The sequence below is a fragment of the Saccopteryx leptura genome, chromosome 3 (assembly GCF_036850995.1).
Source record: "Saccopteryx leptura isolate mSacLep1 chromosome 3, mSacLep1_pri_phased_curated, whole genome shotgun sequence".
NCBI classification, from domain to species: domain Eukaryota; kingdom Metazoa; phylum Chordata; class Mammalia; order Chiroptera; family Emballonuridae; genus Saccopteryx; species Saccopteryx leptura.
In genome coordinates, this window is record NC_089505.1 from 369,317,488 (window position 1) to 369,339,067 (window position 21,580).

At 58.8% G+C, this 21,580-nt stretch overlaps 1 protein-coding gene across 1 annotated transcript in view; it reads right to left on the reverse strand.

The window, feature by feature from the left end:
* The window catches only part of TRAPPC9 (trafficking protein particle complex subunit 9), a 364,330-nt gene that overhangs the window by 63,914 nt on the left and 278,836 nt on the right, over positions 1 to 21,580 (reverse strand). The window contains exons 21-22 of the mRNA XM_066379571.1: positions 20,665 to 20,818; positions 10,877 to 10,967 (exon numbers count right to left, since the gene is read on the reverse strand). Of these exons, the coding sequence (XP_066235668.1) occupies positions 10,877 to 10,967; positions 20,665 to 20,818 (245 nt within the window). The remainder of the gene's footprint in view (positions 1 to 10,876; positions 10,968 to 20,664; positions 20,819 to 21,580) is intronic.

Genomic DNA, 21,580 nt, shown 5'->3' on the forward strand with positions numbered 1-21,580 from the left:
GGGACGGCTCTGCCTGCAACCCTAGGCCCTGCACGCACAGAGCGGGCACGGGCGCCAGCACGCTTCAGGGGCAGAGAACGGCCCGTCCAGGGCTGGGCCCCGGAGAGCACAGCGACAGCTCTGTGGGAGGAGACACAGCAGGAGTCTGCGGAGCATGGTGGAGGGGTACAGCGGTCAGCGGCCCCGTGGGGGAGGAGCCACAGCAGGAATCTGCGGAGCACGGTGGAGGGGTACAGCGGTCAGCGGCCCCGTGGGCGCCAGCACGCTTCAGGGGGCAGAGAACGGCCCGTCTAGGAGGGCTGGGTCCTGGAGAGCACAGCGACAGCTCTGTGGGAGGAGCCACAGCAGGAATATGCAGGAGCGTGGTGGAGGGGTACAGCGGTCAGCGGCCCCGTGGGGGACGGCACGCTTCAGGGGGCAGAGAACGGCCCGTCCAGGGCTGGGCCCCGGAGAGCACAGCGACAGCTCTGTGGGAGGAGCCTCAGCAGGAATCTGCGGGAGCACGGTGGAGGGGTACAGCGGTCAGTGGCCCCGTGGGGGACAGCATGGCGGCTCCTTGCAGGATGAATGAAGTGTTTGCCCAGATGGGAAACAGAGGGGAGGAGGTCACTGTCCGTGAGCACCTTCAATAGGGGGCCCCCACCCCCTTTGGGGCCACAAAACCCTCTGAATATCTGATGGAACTATGGCCCCTGTTCCCAGGAAAATGAACCCACACAGGGTGCACATGATTGTAACCGCAGGGTGGGGGTGGGGCACATCCCACCGGCTGTCTGATGTGAGCCGGGTCTCTGCGCAGCACGCGGCCCGGCCTGGCACACTCGGCACGCTGGACGGCATCGGCCAGGTGCATACACAGTGGACGGTCCTCCCCACCACAGCCGTGTGTGAGCAGTGGCCCAGCACGTGCGGTCTTCCGGGGAAAAGGCCATGCCTCCCTCGAGTTCAGAACCAGCTCAGAAAAGCCACCTGTGCGATGACGATGTGTGTACCCTGGTCCTTGTGGGACAGCGTGGAGCTCCTGGAGGCACAGGAAGGTAGCATGCCCCAGGGGGCCAGCTGCCACTCCTGTGCAGGGCACTTTGGTGGCTCTAGGACTGTCCACTCTAGGACTCTCTGTGCATGGAGAACGCGACATCTGCCAGGTGCTTGTCTCAACAGGCACCATGGATCCTTTACGCCGCTTAACTTCTCCGTGGTCTTTGCACTGCGATGTGGTCCATCTACAGACTCGGAGACTAAGGCTTTGTAGGGTAAGCGGCATGCCCCTGGGCTAGGCTGGGGGAGAGCCCAGGGCACTCAGCCTGGAGCCCAAGCCCTCTTGACCTGCTGTGACCTCAGGAGAGGGCAAAGCCTGGGATTCTCCCACCCCGCCAGGATCTACACGCGCTCCACCCTCAAGGGAGGCCTGGTGGGCCCAGTCCAGCGCAGGGTCACCCTCTGCTGAGGCTGACGTCCCCGAGAAGGACGGCTCTTCGGCTAGCTCTCCCGGCCACTGTGCTAGGTCATGCGTCCAGTGACGGAGGCCCAGCAGAGGCCCTGGGGAGAAGCACGTTGTCACGCTGCCTGAAGAAAGAAGGTCAGAAGGCTGTCTTTGAAGCTGCTGCATCAGGCTCAAGGTCTGGCTTCCAAGTGGCCGAAGGTCAGGCTGGTTAGGGAGCAGCTCCTCTGTGGGAAGGAGCTCTGTCCCCAGCCTTCTGAACACTGCAGCCTGAGCCGGCCCCTCGTGCTCCCAACCCCCTTCCTCCCTGAGAAGTCACATCACTAACCCTCAGACACTGTCCCTGGGGCGTCAGCTCTGCTCACTTAGCACCTCCTGACCAACATGGCTTACACACGAACGAGGTGTGAGCCCAGGGAGTCCAACCGCATCCCGATAATGGTGGCCCAGGAGCAGGGTGACCGGAGAAAGCAGATGGGGCTAGTGTCACCAACACAGGACCCTGCGTGACGGGGTGGCCTCAAAGGTCCTGCTCATGCTCACACTCCCACGGGCTCTTGGCCTTGAGTGTGTCTCACTGTCATGGCCCCCTGCACACGGCGCCTCTGTCCTTGCTCCGGCCGGCTGCGGAAGGACTGTCCCGGAAGGGAGGACGGGGTGGGGGGGGTGGCGGGCACTCCGAGGTAGAGTGTCTCGCCCAAGGTCGCTCAGACTTGCAACCAGAAACCAGAGCTTCTGCACCCAGACCTGTGTCCTCCCTACCGGTGACGGCTCCCGCTGGGGTGAGACAGCTCAGACACAAGTGCCCTGAGCGACGCCGACGGGAGGGAGACGCGGTCGGCCGCCTGACCTGTCTGGCGCCAGTCTGCTCCGCTGCACAGCGGGGCCAGGGGACGGCTCCGGAGGACACCCGGCCTGAGGCTAGGGCCCCGAGGCCCAGCTCTGCACCTCCATCTCAGTCCTGCTCCGGAGACACCGACAAAAGGTCACTTGGCTCATCTTCTCTGTGAGAAAAAGCCACAGGAGTCGGCTGAATTTAATGCAAAGCAGTAGAACCAATAAGTGAGGAGGACTGGCTGCAGAAATGCGGTCAGCGGGCTGGTGCCTCCCCGGGAGCGAGCCGCCCGGCCGCAGGCCCCGGCGTCCGGCACGCGCCTCCCCGGGAGCGAGCCCCCCGGCCGCAGGCCCCGGCGTCCGGCACGCGCCTCCCCGGGAGCGAGCCCCCCGGCCACAGGCCCCGGCGTCCGGCACGCGCCTCCCCGGGAGCGAGCCCCCCGGCCGCAGGCCCCGGCGTCCGGCACGCGCCTCCCCGGGAGCGAGCCCCCCGGCCACAGGCCCCGGCGTCCGGCACGCGCCTCCCCGGGAGCGAGCCCCCCGGCCGCAGGCCCCGGCGTCCGGCACGCGCCTCCCCGGGAGCGAGCCCCCCGGCCGCAGGCCCCGGCGTCCGGCACGCGCCTCCCCGGGAGCGAGCCGCCCGGCCTCAGGCCCCGGTGTCCCGCACGCGCCTCCCCGGGAGCGAGCCGCCCGGCCTCAGGCCCCGGTGTCCGGCACGCGCCTCCCCGGGAGCGAGCCCCCCGGCCGCAGGCCCCGGTGTCCCGCACGCGCCTCCCCGGGAGCGAGCCGCCCGGCCGCAGGCCCCGGTGTCCGGCTCGCCCAGCGCTCCCTCTGCTCAGCCATCAGCAAAGAGCCTTTCTGGAAGACAGGAGCTCTCATCACGCCCCGTAAGTCCCCGAGGGTCCAGGTCTCGACTCCCACTCGGTGGCTCTCACCGCCCTGCAGCCCTGCAGAACAAGAGAGGGGACTTCCTGCGAGGCAGAAGCCCCAGGCAGCGCCTTTTTTTAGTCTTATAAATAAGACTGAGAGCTCCTTCGCTTAGTTTTTAACCTGTCATATACCTTAAAACTCACTCTTCTTGAAGGGACAGAAAACACCTAGGACAACATGATGTGAGCCACATCCTGGGGTTGGCACTAGACAGACACGGATTCCAACGCTGGTGCGGTAACGTTCCGAGCGGGCACCCGTAACCTCGGTTTCCACCTGGGTGAGTGCGGGGCCCACCTCGTTCCAGCTCCAGGGGCCGCGGGGAGCAGGCGCATGCGCAGCAGGTGGCAGAGGGCGTGCCCACAAATCCTGCAGAGCGCTGAGCGCTTTCCCCTCCCACCACCTTCCTGACACCGGAGAGGCGCGCTCAGCAAACGGATCAGGCCTTGGGCTGCCAAGTCCAGCGAAGCCAGCCCCTGCAGCCTCGGACAGAGTGGAGCCAGGTCCTTCACCCACCGGGCCTGCCCCATCTGCTGGAGACAGAGGAGCTGGCTCCCAGCAGCTGTTCCCCGGCACTGTCGCAGGCCAGTGGGAGCCGGTAGACCTCGCATCCGCGGTATCTGCACACACACCCCCGCAGGTCCAGGAGGACGGCAGAAGCTCGCTAAGAAACACGCACGTGAGCTCTGCCTGGAAACGCGTGTGCGACTTTGGAACGAAGGAGCCCGCAGGGATCTAGACAGAATTTACATCTTACTGATCAGCACCAAGCCCGACCAGCAGCCTACACGCTCCAGATTTTGCTGTGATTAGCAGTAGCAGAGGACAGAACTGGAGGCCAGCGGGGTGGAGACCCACCACAATTAAGGGCACTCCTCGGGTCTGTCGGGAGAGGCTTGGAGCTGGGGCACCCCCACAGATGAACAGAGATGCTCCCGGGGGAGTCATCCGGCCTCCGCTATTTCTGTCTGCTGGGAACACAGCCTTTTCCCCAACAAGCCTGTGAACTCCTTGTGGAAACAGACTGCTTCTCATTCACTCATTCCGTTCCATTCACGAAACAAATATTTGTTGAATGTTTACAGTTGAATAAATAAGTCTGTTGAACGCTTCCTAGCACTAGTCACCCAACAAGCATGTGCCGTGTGCCCATGTTGGGTCAGGAAGAGGCTCTGGAGACAGGCAGGGGGACCAAACTCGGACCTCATCCCTGGCACGCTCGGAGGGTGGGAGGGAGCACAGAGTGGAGGGCAGGGCGGAGAAGGCGTGTCTGCGAAGAGCTCCCAGGCTCCCTGAGCCCAGAGCAGGAAGGAAGAGTACAGCCAGGGAGGGGATGCAGGGACGACAGGGGAACACACGGGCCAAGGTGTAGTGTATGCCAGCGGCAAGCCTGGCAGCCCCTCTGCTTAACAACTTGGTCCTGAGGTCACAGGGGCTGCGGGGATGACATGGTGACTGGAAAGGGCACTGAGGACACATGCCCAGTGGAGCCACCCTGTGCAGGTAACCAGTCCCCTCTGCTGAGCCATCAAGACCCTGGGGAGTGGGGGAGGGCTGGGGTGGAGATAGGTGATTGGTGTCTACGTAGAGGGGCCCGGACAGATCAGTGATGATGTTAAAGGTATCAAAGCTGACTTCTCAAGGCCGAGGAGGCGAGGTACATGTAATGAAAGGAAACAAGCCAGAATGCCCCTAAAGGAACCAGTAAACCCATCCAGCAGAGGATCTACGTACTCCATGTAACCTAAGGTAGCATGAACCCCTGAGTCTGTTTCTGAATTTACAAGAAAAAGGAACAGTCATGACGACCTCACAGACTTGTGCAGGTTGGACCAACGACGTGGAGAATTCGGTCACTGTGTTATAGATTCCAAAAGTGAGGGGGTGTCCTTCTCTCTGAAGCAGGGCAGTGAGGCCTCCCCACACCAGTCATCACCCGGCCACTGTCCCTTAGACGGGCATGACTCATCCTGCACACCCCAGCGCAGGGCTCAGACTCACGGGTGCACCTCGCCTGGCGGTCATCTGGAGGATCTGGAGAATGTGCACTGAAAATACCCACCCCACAGGCAGCTGACCCCTCCTCTGCAGACACTGGATGTCAACGAGGGGAGCATAGACCAATGTCTAATGTGTCTAAGCAGCTCTGGAGAGAAAAGCGTCATTAGCGGAAGGAAGCAGCAGGAGGCACAGCAGTGGGACTTCCAACACAGCGTGGCAAACGGCTTAGCCCCATTAGTCACCGTGACCTGGTATCCATGGAAACGACTGGAAACAGCCCCCAAAGCAGACTGCCAACACACTGGGCGCCACCACCCACTCACCCACCCACCCCTGTCATCACACCTGGGCTGAGACAGGAAGCTTCTGGGAACCCAGCCCCGCAGCCCGGGGCCCTCTCCCCCTTGGCTACTGAGAGAACACACGGCCTGGGGCTCCCTCCGATCTCTGCCTGCTCCCATCCGTGCTGATTCCTGTGGTTTTCCCCCTACTCCACACTGCCTACGGTGCACCTGGGCCCACACCTGTCTCCGAGAAGTGGGTCACCAGGATCAGGGGCCATCTCCTCGAACCCCCACTGGGGATGTGATGCCCTCAGCACTTCCAGCTGACACATGATAAACTGAGGCTCGGAAACTTGACCGCTTGCCCAAGGCTCACACAACACAGAAGCAGTAGAGTCGGGACCGTGACCCCCGGCAGCTCACACCAGTGTCGTGCCACGCGATGCCATTGTCACCACACGGTACAGCTGATGCTCGGTGCTCTGCCTTCATCCCACAAAACAGTGACAACTTCAGGGAAACCTTCCTGTGGGAATGACCCCGAACACGGAAACAGCTCTATGTAAGAGCCACTGCACACAACTCATGTAACAGTGGGGGTCTCAAAACATCAAGCAACAGAAGAAATGAGATCTGGTGAAGCCTTTAATGGCTCAAGACATGCTTATAACATGGAAATGTTTATGTTTTGTATGTTTTGTCAAGTATGAAGGACACAAAAGCACAAATGCAATATGATCATCTCTATGAATGAAACTTAAACTCGGGAAGAGCAAACTTAGACTTAGAACAGACCAATCAGTAGTTAGGAGACGGAATCAGCAATCAAAACCCTTCCAGCAAACTGAAGTCCAACACCACATACCTTCCCTGGTGAAGTCTCCCAAACATGCGAAGAATCAGTACCAACCCTTCTCAAAGCCTTCCGAAAGCAGAAGAGGACAGGACTCTAAAGTCATTTTATGAGGGCCAGCAGTACCCTGGTCCCAGAACAAGAAAGGAGGCAGCAAGAAAAGAAAATGTCAGGCCGATCTCCCTGACAAAACGTGGGTGCAAAAATCTTCAACAAAATATCGGTAAACCAAATTCAACAGGACATTACAAGGATCACACAACACGGTCAAGTGGGATTTATCCCTGGGTGCAAGGTTGGTTCAACATCCGCGAGTCAACGTGACTCGCCACATTCACAAAGTGAAGGGTAAGAGTTGTAGAATTCTTTCAATAGATGCAAAGAAAGAATATGGCAAAATCTCAGTCTGGTTAAATAAAAAAACCCACCTCTCAACAAAGAGTATAGAGAGAACATAATTCAACAGGATAGAGGCCATATGCAACACACTTACAGCCAACATCGTGCTCAGTGGAGAAAAGACTGAAAGCTTCTCCTCCGAGATCAGAACCAAGACAAGGATGCCCACCCTCACCCCTTTCATTCAACATGGTACTCGCAGTCTTAGCCAGCGCATTTATGCAAGAAATGAAAGGCATCCAAATTGGAAAGGAAGATGTAGAGCTGTCACCGTTTTCAGAAGACATGATTTTATATATAGAAAACCCTCAAGATGCCATGAAAAAAACACTGTCAGAATCAGCAAATTCAGTGAAGGTACAGGAAATAAAATCAATACACACAAAAACATAGTGCATTTCAATGCACTGATAAGTAACTATCAGGAAGAGAAATTAGAGAAACAAGTCCCATTTACAATTGCATCAAAAAGAATAAAATATCTAGAATAATTTCAACCAGGGAGATAAAAAGATCTGCATATTGAAAACTATAAGACATTAATTAAAGAAATGGAAGAAAAGATGAATAGCCTGATCAGTTGGTGGCGCAGTAGATAGAGCATCAGAATGGGATGCAGAGGACCCAGGTTAGATACCCCGAAGTCACGGGCTTCAGTGCAAGCTTACCAGCTTGAGCACGGGGACACTGGCTTGAGTGTGGGGTCATAGACATGACTCCATGGTCGCTGGCTTGAGACCAAAAGTCACTGGCTTGAAGCCTAAGGTCTCTGGCTTGAACCCAAGGTCGCTGGTTTGAGCAAGGGTCATTCGGTCTGCTGTAGCCCCCCGGTCAAGGCACACATGAGAAAGCAACCGATGAACAACTAAGGAGCCACAACAAAGAATTGGTGCTTCTCATCTCTCTCCCTTCCTGCCTGTCTGTCCCTGTCCATTCCTCTATCTCTCTCTCTCGCTAAAAATATATTTTTAAAAAGACATAAATAAATAGAAAGATATTCTGTGCTCATGGATAGGGAGAATCAATATGGCTTAAAAAAATCCATAGTACCCCAAGCAATTTACAGAGTCAATGCAATCCCTACCACTGATATTTTTTAATTTGTCACACACACAAAAAAAGTCAACAAAATAAAAAATAAAGAAGTGGTGTTTATGTCCAACTCAAAAGCTCTGCACAGCAAAGGAAGTCAATAAAATTAAAGGGCAACCAACTGAATGAGAGAAAATACTTGTGAAACATATATCTGATAAAGAACTAATGACCAAAATATAGAAAGAACTCACAAAAACTTTAATAGCAAGAACCCCCAAACAATCCAAATTTTAGCAAATGGGCTAAAAGATCTGAATATAAATTTTTTTCCAAAGTAAACATGCACATGTCCACTGAGCACATGAAGAGACGCTAAGCATCATTCATCATCAGAGCAAGGAAAACCAAACCCCCAAGGAGACACCCTTACCCTGGTCAGGATGGCTGTCATCAAAAAGACGAGCGGTTACAGGATTACAGGTGCTAGCAAGGGTGTGGGGAGCAGGGGACCCTCGGGCACTGCTGGGGGGGATGTAAACCCCTGCAGCCACTGCAGACGATGGTGTGGAGGTTCTTCAAGAAATCAGAAATAGAACTGCCTTATGACCCAGCAATTCTAGCTCTCCACCCAAAGAAAACAAAAACACGAACTTGACAAGATATACGCATCCCTGTGTTCACTGCAGAATTATTCACAACAGCCAGGACATGGAAACAACCCAGGTGTCCATGGATGGATGGGTGGATGAGTGGATGGATGGGTGGGTAGGTGGATGGATGGATGGAATGGATGGATGGGTGGGTGGATGGATGGATGGATGGATGGATGGATGGATGGATGGATGGATGGATAGATGGGTGGATGGGTGAATGAATGGGTGGACACGTGGGTGGATGGATGGGTGGGTGGGTGGATAGGTGGATGAATGGGTAGATGAGTGGATGCATGGGTGAATGGATGGGTAGATGGGTGAGTGGATGGATAGATGGGTGGGTGGTAGATGGGTGGGTGGATGGGTGGGTGGATGGGTGGGTGGTGGATGGATGGAAGGGTGGGTGGTGGGTGGATAGATCGGTGGGTGGATAGATGGGTGGGTGGATGGGTGGGTGGTGGGTGGGTGGATGCATGGATGGATGGATGGATGGATGGACGGATAGATGGATGGGTGGTGGATGGATGGATGGATGGGTGGGTGGTGGGTGGTAGATGGGTGGGTGGATGGGTGGGTGGTGGGTGGGTGGATGCATGGATGGATGGATGGATGGATGGACGGATAGATGGATGGGTGGTGGTGGATGGAGATGGATGGATGGACAGGTGGATAGATGAGTGGTGGATAGATGGATGGATGGAGGATAAAGAAGCTGTGGTGCACAGACAAGGAAACATTACTCAGCCATGAAAAAGGAATGAAATCTTGCCATTGTGACAACTTGCTTGGATGGACCCTGAGGTATTATGCTAAGCAAAGTAAGTCAGAGGAGGCAGACAGAACCCACTGCCCTCTCTCATGGCCACTGCCCTGGAACTGTGCTCACAACAGTGGGGAGAAAGTCATCTCAGAAGACTGATCTAGTCAGAAAGCCAAACATAATTTTGGGTACAAAGATGTTCACTGGAGCAGCCAGATACGGTAACAGTTACGCTAATAATGACACCTGAACAGGAACACCTTGTCCAGTGTTTTGCAGAATGTTTATGGCATGACGACAGGAATGAGCAGAGCCCCGAGCCCCAGTCCTGGGTGAGCTCCCAGCTCCTAGCTGACGTCAGTGTTCACTTCTCACAGCCACGCACTTCTCCAGGATCACCCACCAGCACACTGCTGGGCCCGTGACCTTGTCCACTCGGCCGCTGACCCACACAAACATTACAAACTGTCAAACAGGAGAGGCAACTCCTGTAAGCAAACCAGTGTGCCCACAACCAGGGGTCACCCGCTCACTCAAGGACGCGGCTGGAGCTTGACTTTCCTTCCTTGGGGGACTTACTTGTTTTGACTGACGTGATACAGTCCCTGGGCCCTGTCCCAGCCGCAGGGGCAAGAGGCTCTGGGTGTCTGACCCTCCTGGGCTGCCCACATCTGGTGGAAGTAGCTGGCTGTGCCCAGGTAACCCTGAGATACGACACCCCAGCCTGGAAGGTGGTTGGGCCGAGAGGCCGCCCAGGTGTGGTGACACCCTCTGCAGAAACCACAGCTCCTTCCTTCCACTCGGGCGGCTCAGTGGGAGGGGGTCCACTGAAGGAGCCGCCTGGTGTAAAAGGAAGTCCATTCACAACCGCCCGGACGGCCGCTCACAGGACTCCTGACAGCGCACGGAGGGGCCGCCAGGGGGTGCAGGGCCCAGCGGGGGAGGGTCAGGGGCAGGTCTGCTTCTCCCCTCAGGCCTGGAGCTCTCGCAGGCGCACGGGGAGGTCAAGCTCACTCCTTCAGTGGAGGGAAGACCAGTTATTCAGCTACAATGACTTTTTGAGTAAAGAAAAGAAACACATATGTGTTAACAACTAATTGTTCCTTTTTGTCCTCAAATAGATTACATTATTTTTTTAAAAAAGCCTCTCATTTCAACAAAAATACTACATTTCTTGTTTCTCAGCAAACTTTTTTGACTGCTGTTTAGAAAGGCATGGCCTGGGTCAACATTCCGGGTGCTCCGGGAGGCCAGCGGTCAAGTGTCCAGTGTGGTGCTCTCCCGGGGGCCGAGCCAGCAGAGCTGACGTGTTTACCAAACACGCACTGTCCCCTGTGGGACCCCGTCAAAAGCCGTCACAGCTCATCCATGCGTGGAACCAGAGGAAGGAGGTGGCCACACCTTTGTTTCCTGCCACCACCCCAATCACACGTCCAGAAACATCTACAGAAGACACGGTCACGTGCCACCAAGGAGGACAGCAGACTACGGCACCGGGTACCTGACACCCACCCAGCATCTGTGTTTTGAGGCCCTGAGTCCTTTCACAGGACGTTCCTGAGGTGCGGAGCTCAGGGGACATGCAGATGCCCTAGGGCACGGTGGGCTCCTCCCCCACAGGGTGCCTACGATGACATCAGCACGCAGGCCAGGCCCAGCTGGCCCATGGGGGAGGGAAGTACTCACCCCACTGCAGAGGAGCCAGCTGCAGGTGCTCCAGCACAAGCTGGTTCAGGAGTCCTTCCACACTCGCCTCGCCGGTGCGCTTCAGGGAGGGGTGAGCCTCGGTCAAGGAAAACATGACTCCTGCTGGGCCTTGCCCCGGGACAGGAGGAGGAGTTCTAGAAGCTTCCAAACAGACTCCCGGACTGGAAACCACCTGCCGCATTGATAGACCTTCTCTGCCCACAGGGTGCTCTAACCAACCTGTGAGACATCACCTGAGGGTGTGGGACACAGCGCCTCTCTCCTCCCGACCCCCGATCCGGTAAACGAAGCTGCAGCTCTGTAAGGAAGTCCAGTGAAATCGTTTTCGTCCAACAGCTATTCTTGCTGGGGGGAATAAAGGCCATGGGGGGTCGTTTATCCTTAGTAAAGCCCCAAACTGCGGCTCCCTGCTCAGGACCACCAAGCACATTTTCTCCACACGAGTGGGTTCCACGCTGGCTTCCTGAGTGTCTGTTCTGCGTTGTGATGTAACCACGCGCAGAGTGACGGATGGCTCAGTGACGCGAGCTCACTGTGGAGGAACTTGTGCCGTTTCTCGGCAGGTATCAGCGGGTGAAGCGATCGGGCTTAGACACGCAGCAAAGAGAACTCACCCAGGCGTTCACATTCAACAGCACATTCTCAGACGTGCATCTGTAACCCTCTTCCCTTTTCTTACGTAAATTAAAGCCACAATATTTCAGTCGCAGTCGGGAGAATTTAGGTCCCAACTTTCTCTAGTGATTGGGGAAGGGGTGGGGGGTGGGGGTGTTGCTTCCTTCTTCCTTTAGCAAGTTAACTGCATTCAGCGAATACACAGTGGCTGACATGAGACAGGGACGGTGACAAGCACGCACGTGGGACACTGAGATGCTCAGACCTGACTTAGCCTGAATTTGAGAGGCGTTAGGTTCTGGTGAAGATGGGAATACAGACATGGACGCTCGCGCTGGCCCGGCCTGAGGACAGCCGTGTTGGGATGATGCCGAGCAAGCCGAGCAGGTCAGGGCTGAGGCCGGGGGCCAGGTGGTGTCCGGGCCCCGGGAGGACGGAGCCCCTCAGGGGGTCTCTCTCCTCTTCGTGGCACACAGCCGCTGACAGGGAGGGGGAGTGATCAGCCGAGTCTCGGCCCAGCTTTGAATCGGCACTACCACTGGTGAGTATGAGTCATTCACCTTAAACTCTCGGGTCTCAGTTTCACCGTCTGTAAACTGGGCCTCCGCAGGGTCACCTCGAGGAGTGCATGCCTCCACAGGCAGCACGGAAGCGTAAGGCCCCGGGGTGAGTGGCGGCCCCATGCTCCCATTCTCTTCTAGTCCTGCCCGTCTCCCCTACCTTCAGGAATGTGGCCATCGCTCCTGTGGCTGCTCTGTGGCCTCAGACTGCCACAGGGACCTGACTCTGCCACAAGCACCACCTTTATGAGCAGGATGCTGCACGGGGTTCCGTTCCCGCCGGCCCTGTGGGAGCGGTGGACAAACAGAGCTGGGCTCTGTCCTCAGAGGGCCTGAACCTGGCGGAGCAGCTGGGCCCAGCCCTCCCTGCACGCCTGTGGCCCCCACGGGGCCCTCTCCTGTACAGCGGGGTGACCCGTGTCACCCGTCCACGTCCATGTGTGAAATGAAGACGTTCAAACATGACACGCTGTCCCCTCTTATTTAAAAGGCTTTCTGGACAGAGCGCACCACAGCACTTGCCAAACAGAGTGCCCGAGGCACACTGCCAGGCTGAGGAGCCTGGCGCTGACCCGACGGGCAGGCCGGGGACGGGAGGCGGTGCCGAGTGCCACCAGGGCCGGGCTGAGGAGCCTGGCGCTGACCCGACGGGCAGGTTGGGGCAGGAGCGGTGCCGAGTGCCACCAGAGCTTCAGAACCCACTCCAGGAGCACGTTTCTGTATCAATTTGCTTCCGGCCGCGAGCCGTAAAATTATACAGCTGAGCTAATTACCTGCATCCGCATCCGCACCCCCCCCCCCCCCGGCCCCTACGCCACCCAGACCACGCCGTCTGTCTGAGCCCGAGCGCGCGGACGCAGGGCTGGTGGGCCAGTCCGTCTCGCAGGGGCTCGACCGACCGCTGCTGACAGCTGAGAACACAGCATCAATCACAGTGACAACGGTGGAGGCGGCAGCCGCTACTGCTCCTTAAATACACAGACCCTGGCATTCGGGGCAAGAGGTCAGTAAATAATGAGGATAATGGTAATAATCCCCATCATTATTTCCACGGGGAAGGACATTTTCACAGGGCTTCCCGTGAGAGAGGCCCAGTGGTCAAGTGTTTAACATGTATCTTCTGAATTTAATGCTATTTGCAAATTACACTTGAGAACATGGGGAGGGGATGCAGGTGCAAGGTGCAAGACAGGGACTGTTGTTTCCATTTCAAAGTTGCTTCTTGCTAATGTGGGCCCATCCAGAGAGCAGGGGAGCTGACTGACAGACAGGCAGTGGCAGGGTCAAGGCAGTCTGACCCTAGTGTCCTCGCCCTGGGAGGTAGGACCCACGATCTGGCCCGCAGCTGACCGGGCACAGGTCTCGGTTCAGCCAGGGTCCCACAGCTGCCCGTGACCAGCCAGCACTGGCATGGCGCTAGGAGCTCGGCCAAGCTCCCTCCTCCAGCCTAGAAGAAAAGCCCGGTCTAGAACTGTCTGTGGTGCTGAAAAGCCATCTTTCCCCCAGTCTGGAACTGTCCGTGGTGCTGAAAAGCCATCTTTTCCCCAGTCTGGAACTGTCCGTGGTGCTGAAGAGCCATCTTCTCCCCCCCAGTCTGGAACTGTCCGTGGTGCTGAAGAGCCATCTTCTCCCCCCAGTCTGGAACTGTCCGTGGTGCTGAAGAACCATCTCCTCCCCCCAGTCTGGAACTGTCCGTGGTGCTGAAGAGCCATCTCCTCCCCCCCCCCAGTCTGGAACTGTCCGTGGTGCTGAAGAGCCATCTCCTCCCCCAGTCTGGAACTGTCCGTGGTGCTGAAGAGCCATCTTCTCCCCCCCCCCCCAGTCTGGAACTGTCTGTGGTGCTGAAAAGCCATCTCTCCCCCACACACACACACCAGCCCTTTCTGGTCACCTGGGCTGCAACAATTAAGCTTCCAAATAAGTCATAGGAGTTTTTTGTTTGTTTTTGTTCTGTGTGGGGTGTTTATTATTTGGGGGGGTTCCCCTAAGTCACTGGTTCTTGTCCCCGAGATCTGCGCCTGTCCTTCAGGAGGGCCAGGATGGTGACAATGCAGGACTGCAGTCATTCTTGTTGCCGACCCAGTCTTTATGACTCTTTAGGAACACACCCACACGAAATGAATGGCCAGCCCTGGGCGCCTGAACCAGCAGCAAGTTCCAAGCTCAGCTTAGCCCAACTCACATTCTGCCTCTGGAGCCCCAGGGCAGTTTCTGTCTCTAATTCACAAGGAACCCCAAACTCCTTTCCCGGTGCCCTGCCCCCTCGCCACTCCCACCTCAAAGTCACGGCTGAGTGAGCTGCCGCCACAATTCGCTCACACCTCCTGCGTGTCACAAACGCCCGGAGGCCGGTGTGCCAGGACACCCAGGGTCTAAGGCGGGCCCCGTTCAGTTTACACTTCCTCTGCCATCCCTAGCTCAAAGGACAAGGTCGATGAGCAGGAAGCCCTGCCTTCCTAACTGCTTATGTTTACAAATCAACAAGAGGACTGCTTGTGGTCGTGAGCCCTGGGGGGGTAGGGAACGTGTCCCTGGCCTGGCCGTGAGCACTGCACCTATTAGCACACCTGCCCTGCACTTAACCCTCAGGTGTGCTGCCCGCACACCTGCCTTCCCTCCAGTGTGCCCGCCCGAACCCACACCCGAGCACTTACTGATACAAACGACATCTGCTGTGGAAGGGGGTCCTAGGGATGAGAACACCAACCAGGATGAGACCCTTCCTGCTTTCGAGAACCCCGTCTATCCTGCAAGGATCTCGTCTTCTTGGTCATCCGTCACTATTAAATCTAATTAATTGATATTTGCGCAGGGCCTTTCTGTTTACAAATGTTTGCAAGCACGCTGTCTTAGTTCATCTACATGTCTCGGGAACCGTGAATGATCGCTTCCGACTCTGAAACGCACAGCCAGGTGCAAGGAAACTGCGGAAGGTTCGAATGCCTTCCTCCCCGTCGTCTGCTCGGCCGTGAGCGGGGAAGCATCTGGAGACGTGCTGTAATCGAAGGCTGGCCCAAAGCCATGAGCAGCGGCCGAGATCCTGTCTGTGTGACTGAGGGTGACCACGATCCCGCCAGGCACTTCAGAAGAAACGACTGTTCGGTCCACTCTTCCCCTGGTAGCCGTGCCGCCCGGTGGGGAGCCGGGCTCTGTGGGACTGCCAGCCCGAGTCCGCAGCCGCACCTGTGGCCCAGGGAAAAGCACGCTGTGCTCTGAACACCTGACTGTTACACACGGTCCACTGAGCAAAGCTGCGAACCTGTGCCAGGGTGCATCCGGGTGAGCGCCCCAGAGTGGGTGCTGCAGCGGGGGCTGCACCCGGGCATCCCCCCCGAGGAAGACGGGCGCTTGGTGCCCGCGTGCCGGCTCTGCAGTAAGTACAGGTGCCGGGACTTAGCCCAGCCCCACTTCAGCCGAAACAGATTACCAAGTTGTCACAAATAGAAATTATGCTAATGGAAAGGTGCTTTAAGTGATTAATGAGCCTCTTCCCGACGACTGTTTTCCACTTTGCCTCGTGCACTGAGAATGCCGGTGCTGGCGTTCTCGTCCCAGCAGCGGGGCGCCGGCCTCTGGGCTCAGCTCCCCGGTGTCAGACCTAACCGGACGGAAAATGCTAGGCAGTGCGCCGAGCTGCTGGGGGGGGGGGGGGGCTGCAGGGCTTCACCGCTGCGGGTCTTGTTGGGCTGAGAATGCTCCAGGGGTGCAGAGTGGGGGGCAGGGCAGGTGACATGGAGAGAGCACTGCAGGGGGGGCGGGGACCAGTCGGCGGCACCTGAGAAAGCTGCTATCTCTTCAGCCTCCATCTGAAAACTGGGGACAATCTGGAGGTGCGGGCAGAGACCAGAGGCTCTTCTGCTGTTCCCAGCACAGAGCCGGGAGCACAGACTCTGAAGCCAGGAGGCCGGATGCAAATCCCAGCCCTGCCACTGACGAGCAGGGTGACCTGCAACAGGTCCATTAACCGACGGGGTCTCGGTGTTCCCATCTGAAGGATGTGGATAAAAACTACTTCAGAGGATTTTTTATTTTTTTTTAGGTGAGAGGAGGAAGATAGTGAGGCAGACTCCTATATGCGTCCTGACCAGGATCTACCCGGCAACCCTATCTGGGGCCGAAGCTTGAGTACCGTACTATTTTTAGTGCCTGAGGCTGATGTGCTCTGGCAGGAGCTATCCTTAGTGCGCAGGGCCATGCTCAAACCAACTGAGCCACTGGCTGGCGGGGGCGGGGGGGAGATAAGAAAGAGGGGGAGAAGCAGATGTTCACTTCTCCTGTGTGCCCTGAGAACCAAATCTGGGATTCCATACACTGGGCTGGTGCTCTATCCACTGAGTCAACAGCCAGGGCCTTCACAGGGTTTCTAATAACATTAAGTGAGGAATAAATCTATGCAAATGACTCAGAGCAGTGCCTGGCATGGCAGTTTTGTGATGCTGCTCTATAAGACACACGCTCACAATATCGTCACAACAAACGTCACAGACTGTGTACGAGTACCACATGCCCCCCACCTCGTACACAAACACAACGCACGCTGGTTCATGTGCGTGGTCACAGGCATCCCACACGTCACACATCCCACACAGTGCACGCACACACGCCTGAGGTGGGCCCTCTGGGGAAAGCCTGCCCTGACCCTCACGAACCAGCCAGCTCTGAAATCCATGCCCTGCGTGTGCCACGCTGGTTCCTCTGAGTGATTCCAAGGTGAACCTGGCAACCATATCTGGATTTGGGGAAAACATCAATCAAAGCTGGTCCGCCCACCTCACTCCCTCTGCTCCCAAAGGCCAGCAGCCACAGCCGCTTCCAGCATCAGTGGGCAGCGGCTGATGTCTCCACTCGGGGATCAGGCCTCCGAACCAGGCGCTTGCCGACAGCCGTGAGAGCTCAGCTCCCCAAAGGCGGGCACAAAACGCAATTCTGCGCCTTGCCCAGGACGGTCAGAGTCAGCTGCACTGGTGACAGAAGCTGTCCGCGTCCAGGTTCCTACAGGTAACACCAGCCTTGCTGACACGGCTGCTAGAAAGACAGTGTGCGGCGTTCTCAAGGAGCCTTGTTTGAAGATAACTTTTCTTACGGGTGAGAAGACGCAGCCCCATTAGGAAGCATCTTCGAGAATGAGTGAGAAGGGAGTCAGGGAGGGTGAAGGGTGTCTTGAGCGATCCAGTCTGGCTTTCCTGTCTGACGACCGGGCGGAGGGGCTGGCCGGAGGCAGCCTCTCCCCACGGGAAAGAGCGGCATGGCGGAAGGAGAGGCGCCAGGCGGGGGTGGCAGCGTTCTAGCTGCTGTCCCTGTCCTCACCAACCCGGTGGCGGGCACTGAGCCCGTGGCCTTGTCAGACAGCTCTTGGGAAGCCCAGACAGAAACTGATGGCAAGTGTCACAGCCACTGCTGAGCTTCTTGGGGATAAAGGGGCACCGTGTGTCTACGAGGCCAAACACAGGCCCCTCAGCAACGCACGGCCAGGTGCACGGGCCGTCCCAGACCAGCTCCTGGGAGGGCAGCTCCCCCCGGGACGCATGGCCCTGCTCTGGGGGAGAACGCCACGCCGCTCCATGGCCCCCTCTCTGGTCACGTACGTCACCTGACTGTGCGTCCCACAAAGATACTCCCCCTGTGTCGAATCTTAGGCAGCTGAGGCCTGGTTTCATGCTGGGCTTCTTGGGCGCTCTCTGTCTGGCCCTCAAATCGGCCGGGTGGTTAGAGATTGTCTCCTGACGGCATGGGCGATGTGTGCTTGTCGGCCACCTGGCAGCACCTGCCCAGCCGGCTGCAGTCCGCGCGTGGCCTTCGTGGAGTCATCGGAACTGCGCGCCCTGCTCTCGTCAGGAAACCCACACGGGGCTGGATCCTGGCACATTGGCAAGTGTCTCGACAACCCCGGCGATGCCCGCTGAAGGGAGACTTGTGACAAACCAGGGAGGTGAGAGGCAGCCGGCACCAGCTCGCTCCCCGACCCGGGTCGTGCACGGGCCTCCCCTCCCTCTGGAAGAGGAGCCGGGCTCTACCCAAGACGAACCGTGCCAGGTGCCAACGCCTTCCACATGGCTCTCACGGCCCTCGGCAAGCAGCGGCTGAGCCAGTGCCCGTCTGTCCTGCTGCATCGGTGGAGGGGGGGGGTTCCCTTGCACCAGACGGCTTCACCCCACTGTGCCAGGCTTGTCCCGGGGCCGGGCCCACAGCTGATTTTGCTAATCATAACCACAGTAGGTCACAACCAGCACATAGTAGGTCATCAATAAACCGCTGCTGAGTGAGCAGATGCCTCCTGACCTCAGAGCAGCACAGCCCGGCTGCCTGAGCTGGGGCGTCCCTTCCTCACCCTCCCCGGGAAGTGGGACAGGCTTGGAGGAAGGCCGACGGGGTGCAAGTGCTGGCGCCTGCTCTCCACATGGGACCTGGAGAGGCAGTTCCACCTGTCAGGCAGGACGACAACACGCCCTGGGCGTTGCTGAGACCATGACAGGACGACTCGCACCCGCCCAGGGCAGCACCGGGAGATGGAGGGGTGACACCTGGCCCAGACCCGGGGGGCACGGGGAGGCGGGACCCCAGCCCCAGGCCTCCTTCCTGCTTTTACATGACCCACGGCGAGACTACTCAGGAGGATGGACCCCTTCCTGCTGTGTCCCCCAAGCACACGGCTCCTTCCTGCACTGGCCCTGGTGACAGTGAGCTGGGCGGAATCAGACCCATGCTCCTTCCTGCACTGGCCCTGGTGACAGTGAGCTGGGCGGAATCAGACCCAGCCAGGCCGGCCCAGCTCTGCATGAAGCTTCCTGAAGCTGAGACCCGGGTGGGGGGCGTCCCCCCATCGGGTGGTTACAGAGCCATCTGACCACAGAGGCCTGAGAGCCACAGGTTCTTTGGCCCGGCCTCACAGAACGTGAGTTGTTTTCATGACCCTCTCCTTTGGGGACCGGGACTGGCGGGCGAGTGGATCACCAGCAACCCCGCTGGGTTGGTCCCTGGCTCTACCACTTGCTGGCTGGACTCACAGGTGGGTCAGCCCCCCTCGCTCTCTATGTCCCCAGTGGAACCAGAGTGCCAGGTAGAGACATGAAAGCCCTCCACGGCCGGAGGGGCAGCAGGCCTGGACGTGGGCACACCCCACTGCCTCCGGGGCTGCACCACTTTGCTCACTCCCCAGTGGGCACTGACGGGACCCCCAGTCTGTGCCGAGCTCTGGGGGACCATAGGAAGGACGAGTCTGGTTGTCCCCACCTTTCCACTGCTCTCTGCACAGAGGACACACGCCTCAGCTCCACGGCATGCCAACGCGGCTCCCGCCGTGAATCCCCACGCACTCTGGCGCCCAAAGCCTGCCGCCTGAGGTGGGAGGGAGAGTCTGGGGCGATCTGAACCACACAGGACACTGCGACCGTCCCGTGGCCACAGAATCCATGTGTGAATAAGACAGTGGACAAACCTCCATGTGGCGACTGACTCTTCCTGGAGACGTTCTCTGGACGAGCCACCCTCTCACTCCTCAGAATCTGTGGATCATCTCCACCCCCGTGTCCTTATTAAACTTCTACTCATCTGTAGGAAGCCCACGCCGACGTCACCCCCTCTGTGGAGCCTTCCCTGACTGCCCACCCCCAGCACACGGCACAGCACTCTGCCGCTGCTCCCCTGCAGGGCACCAACTCTCAGATGACACGCCCGCACCTGCTGGACGGAGCAGCCTCATGGAGGCCTCGCGTCCGCCTTTCCGCTGCCCGCCCGGAGGGTCTCGCTCGGCGCCCGGCCCCGGTCGGCGCTCTGTAAGGACCGCTGCACAAACACAGGAACACATGCGTGAGCCTGGGGTCTCCCCGAGTGCCCACTCATCCAGCAGAGTGCCCGCTGGCGCCAGGCCGGGTCGGAGTTTCCCGGAGTGCCCACTCATCCAGCAGAGTGCCCGCTGGCGCCAGGCCGGGTTGGAGTTTCCTGGAGTGCCCACTCATCCAGCAGAGTGCCCGCTGGCGCCAGGCCGGGTCGGGGTTTCCCAGAGTGCCCACTCATCCAGCAGAGTGCCTGCTGGTGCCAGGCCGGGCCGGGGTTTCCCGGAGTGCCCACGCATCCAACAGAGTGCCCGCTGGCGCCAGGCCAGGCCGGGGTTTCCCCGGAGTGCCCACTCATCCAACAGAGTGCCCGCTGGTGCCAGGCCGGGCCGGAGCCCAGGGCGTAGCTGGTCCCGCCACAGAGCTCTGCACCGCTGTCCCTCAGGACGCCTCTCGGTCCCCCGTGTGGCATCTCCCTGACTAGCTTGCCCAGATGTACGGTCGATTTCAGCCCCCAGTCACCCCCTGTGCTCAGCCGTCAGCCTGAGGGGGTCCCCAGGCCCGGCACCGGCAGTGGCCACCAGAGCCTGTCACGGACCCTCACGGCAACCCTGGCAAGGAGGCGGGGGCCCGAGGCCCTTCCTCGCCCCGAAGCCCTACGGCAGCTGTGGGCCCTGCAGGTGGCGGGAGGCTGGGAGAAGCGCTGGCTCTCCGGCCCGTGCCCCCTCACCGTGGCGTTCCTGAGCTCCCTGCGGCCAGAGCGCCCTCGGAGGTGAGAGCCCGGGCAGGCGCCCCTGGTCCCCGGCCGTGGAAAGGATATGATCTGCCAGCGGATGCCCAGCGTGCGGCTCATCTCCAGGCCCCGCGCCGCCCGCCGCTCCTCCTCCAGCTGCTTCGTGTGTGCACACCGCTCCTGCTGCTCAGGGGACTCCGGGAAACTCTCGAAGCTGAACTTGTCCACTTGCACAGCCATTCTGAGAAGGGGAAACACAGAGGAGGGTTAGTCAGGAGGGCGCCTCCTCCGTGGGCGCTGGGGTCGGCACCAGCCGGCGGGAGAAGGGGCGATGAACCATTATCGCAATTCATAATGAACTCCTTCCAAGAAAATGAAACAACAGACTCCCTGGGCAGCCCAGCTTCAGGGCTGGTTCTCTGAAGGGCACACAGCGTAGGACCGGAGACTGGTCATAGAGCCCGACCTCAGGGAAAGCTCAGGTGCCCTGGAGACATTTTAAATCCTGGAACAGGGCAGGGCAGACAGGACCTGACCTCAGAGAAACAGGCACTTATCTAATCCTGGGGGTCCCAAGGCCCTCTGGAACTCCAGTCTCATCACTGGGCCCTGCCTGTCGCCCCACTCTTCATCCTCGGCCAGACAGACTGTGTCCATCAGCCCCTGCGTCCCTCCGCCCCTGCATCCATCAGCCCCTGCGTCCATCGGCCCCTGCATCCCTCTGCCCCTGCGTCCATCGGCCCCTGCGTCCCTCTGCCCCTGTGTCCCTCTGCCCCTGCATCCCTCTGCCCCTGCGTCCATCGGCCCCTGCGTCCCTCTGCCCCTGTGTCCCTCTGCCCCTGCATCCCTCTGCCCCTGCGTCCATCGGCCCCTGCGTCCCTCTGCCCCTGCGTCCCTCTGCCCCTGCATCCCTCTGCCCCTGCGTCCATCGGCCCCTGCGTCCCTCTGCCCCTGCATCCCTCTGCCCCTGCGTCCATCGGCCCCTGCGTCCCTCTGCCCCTGC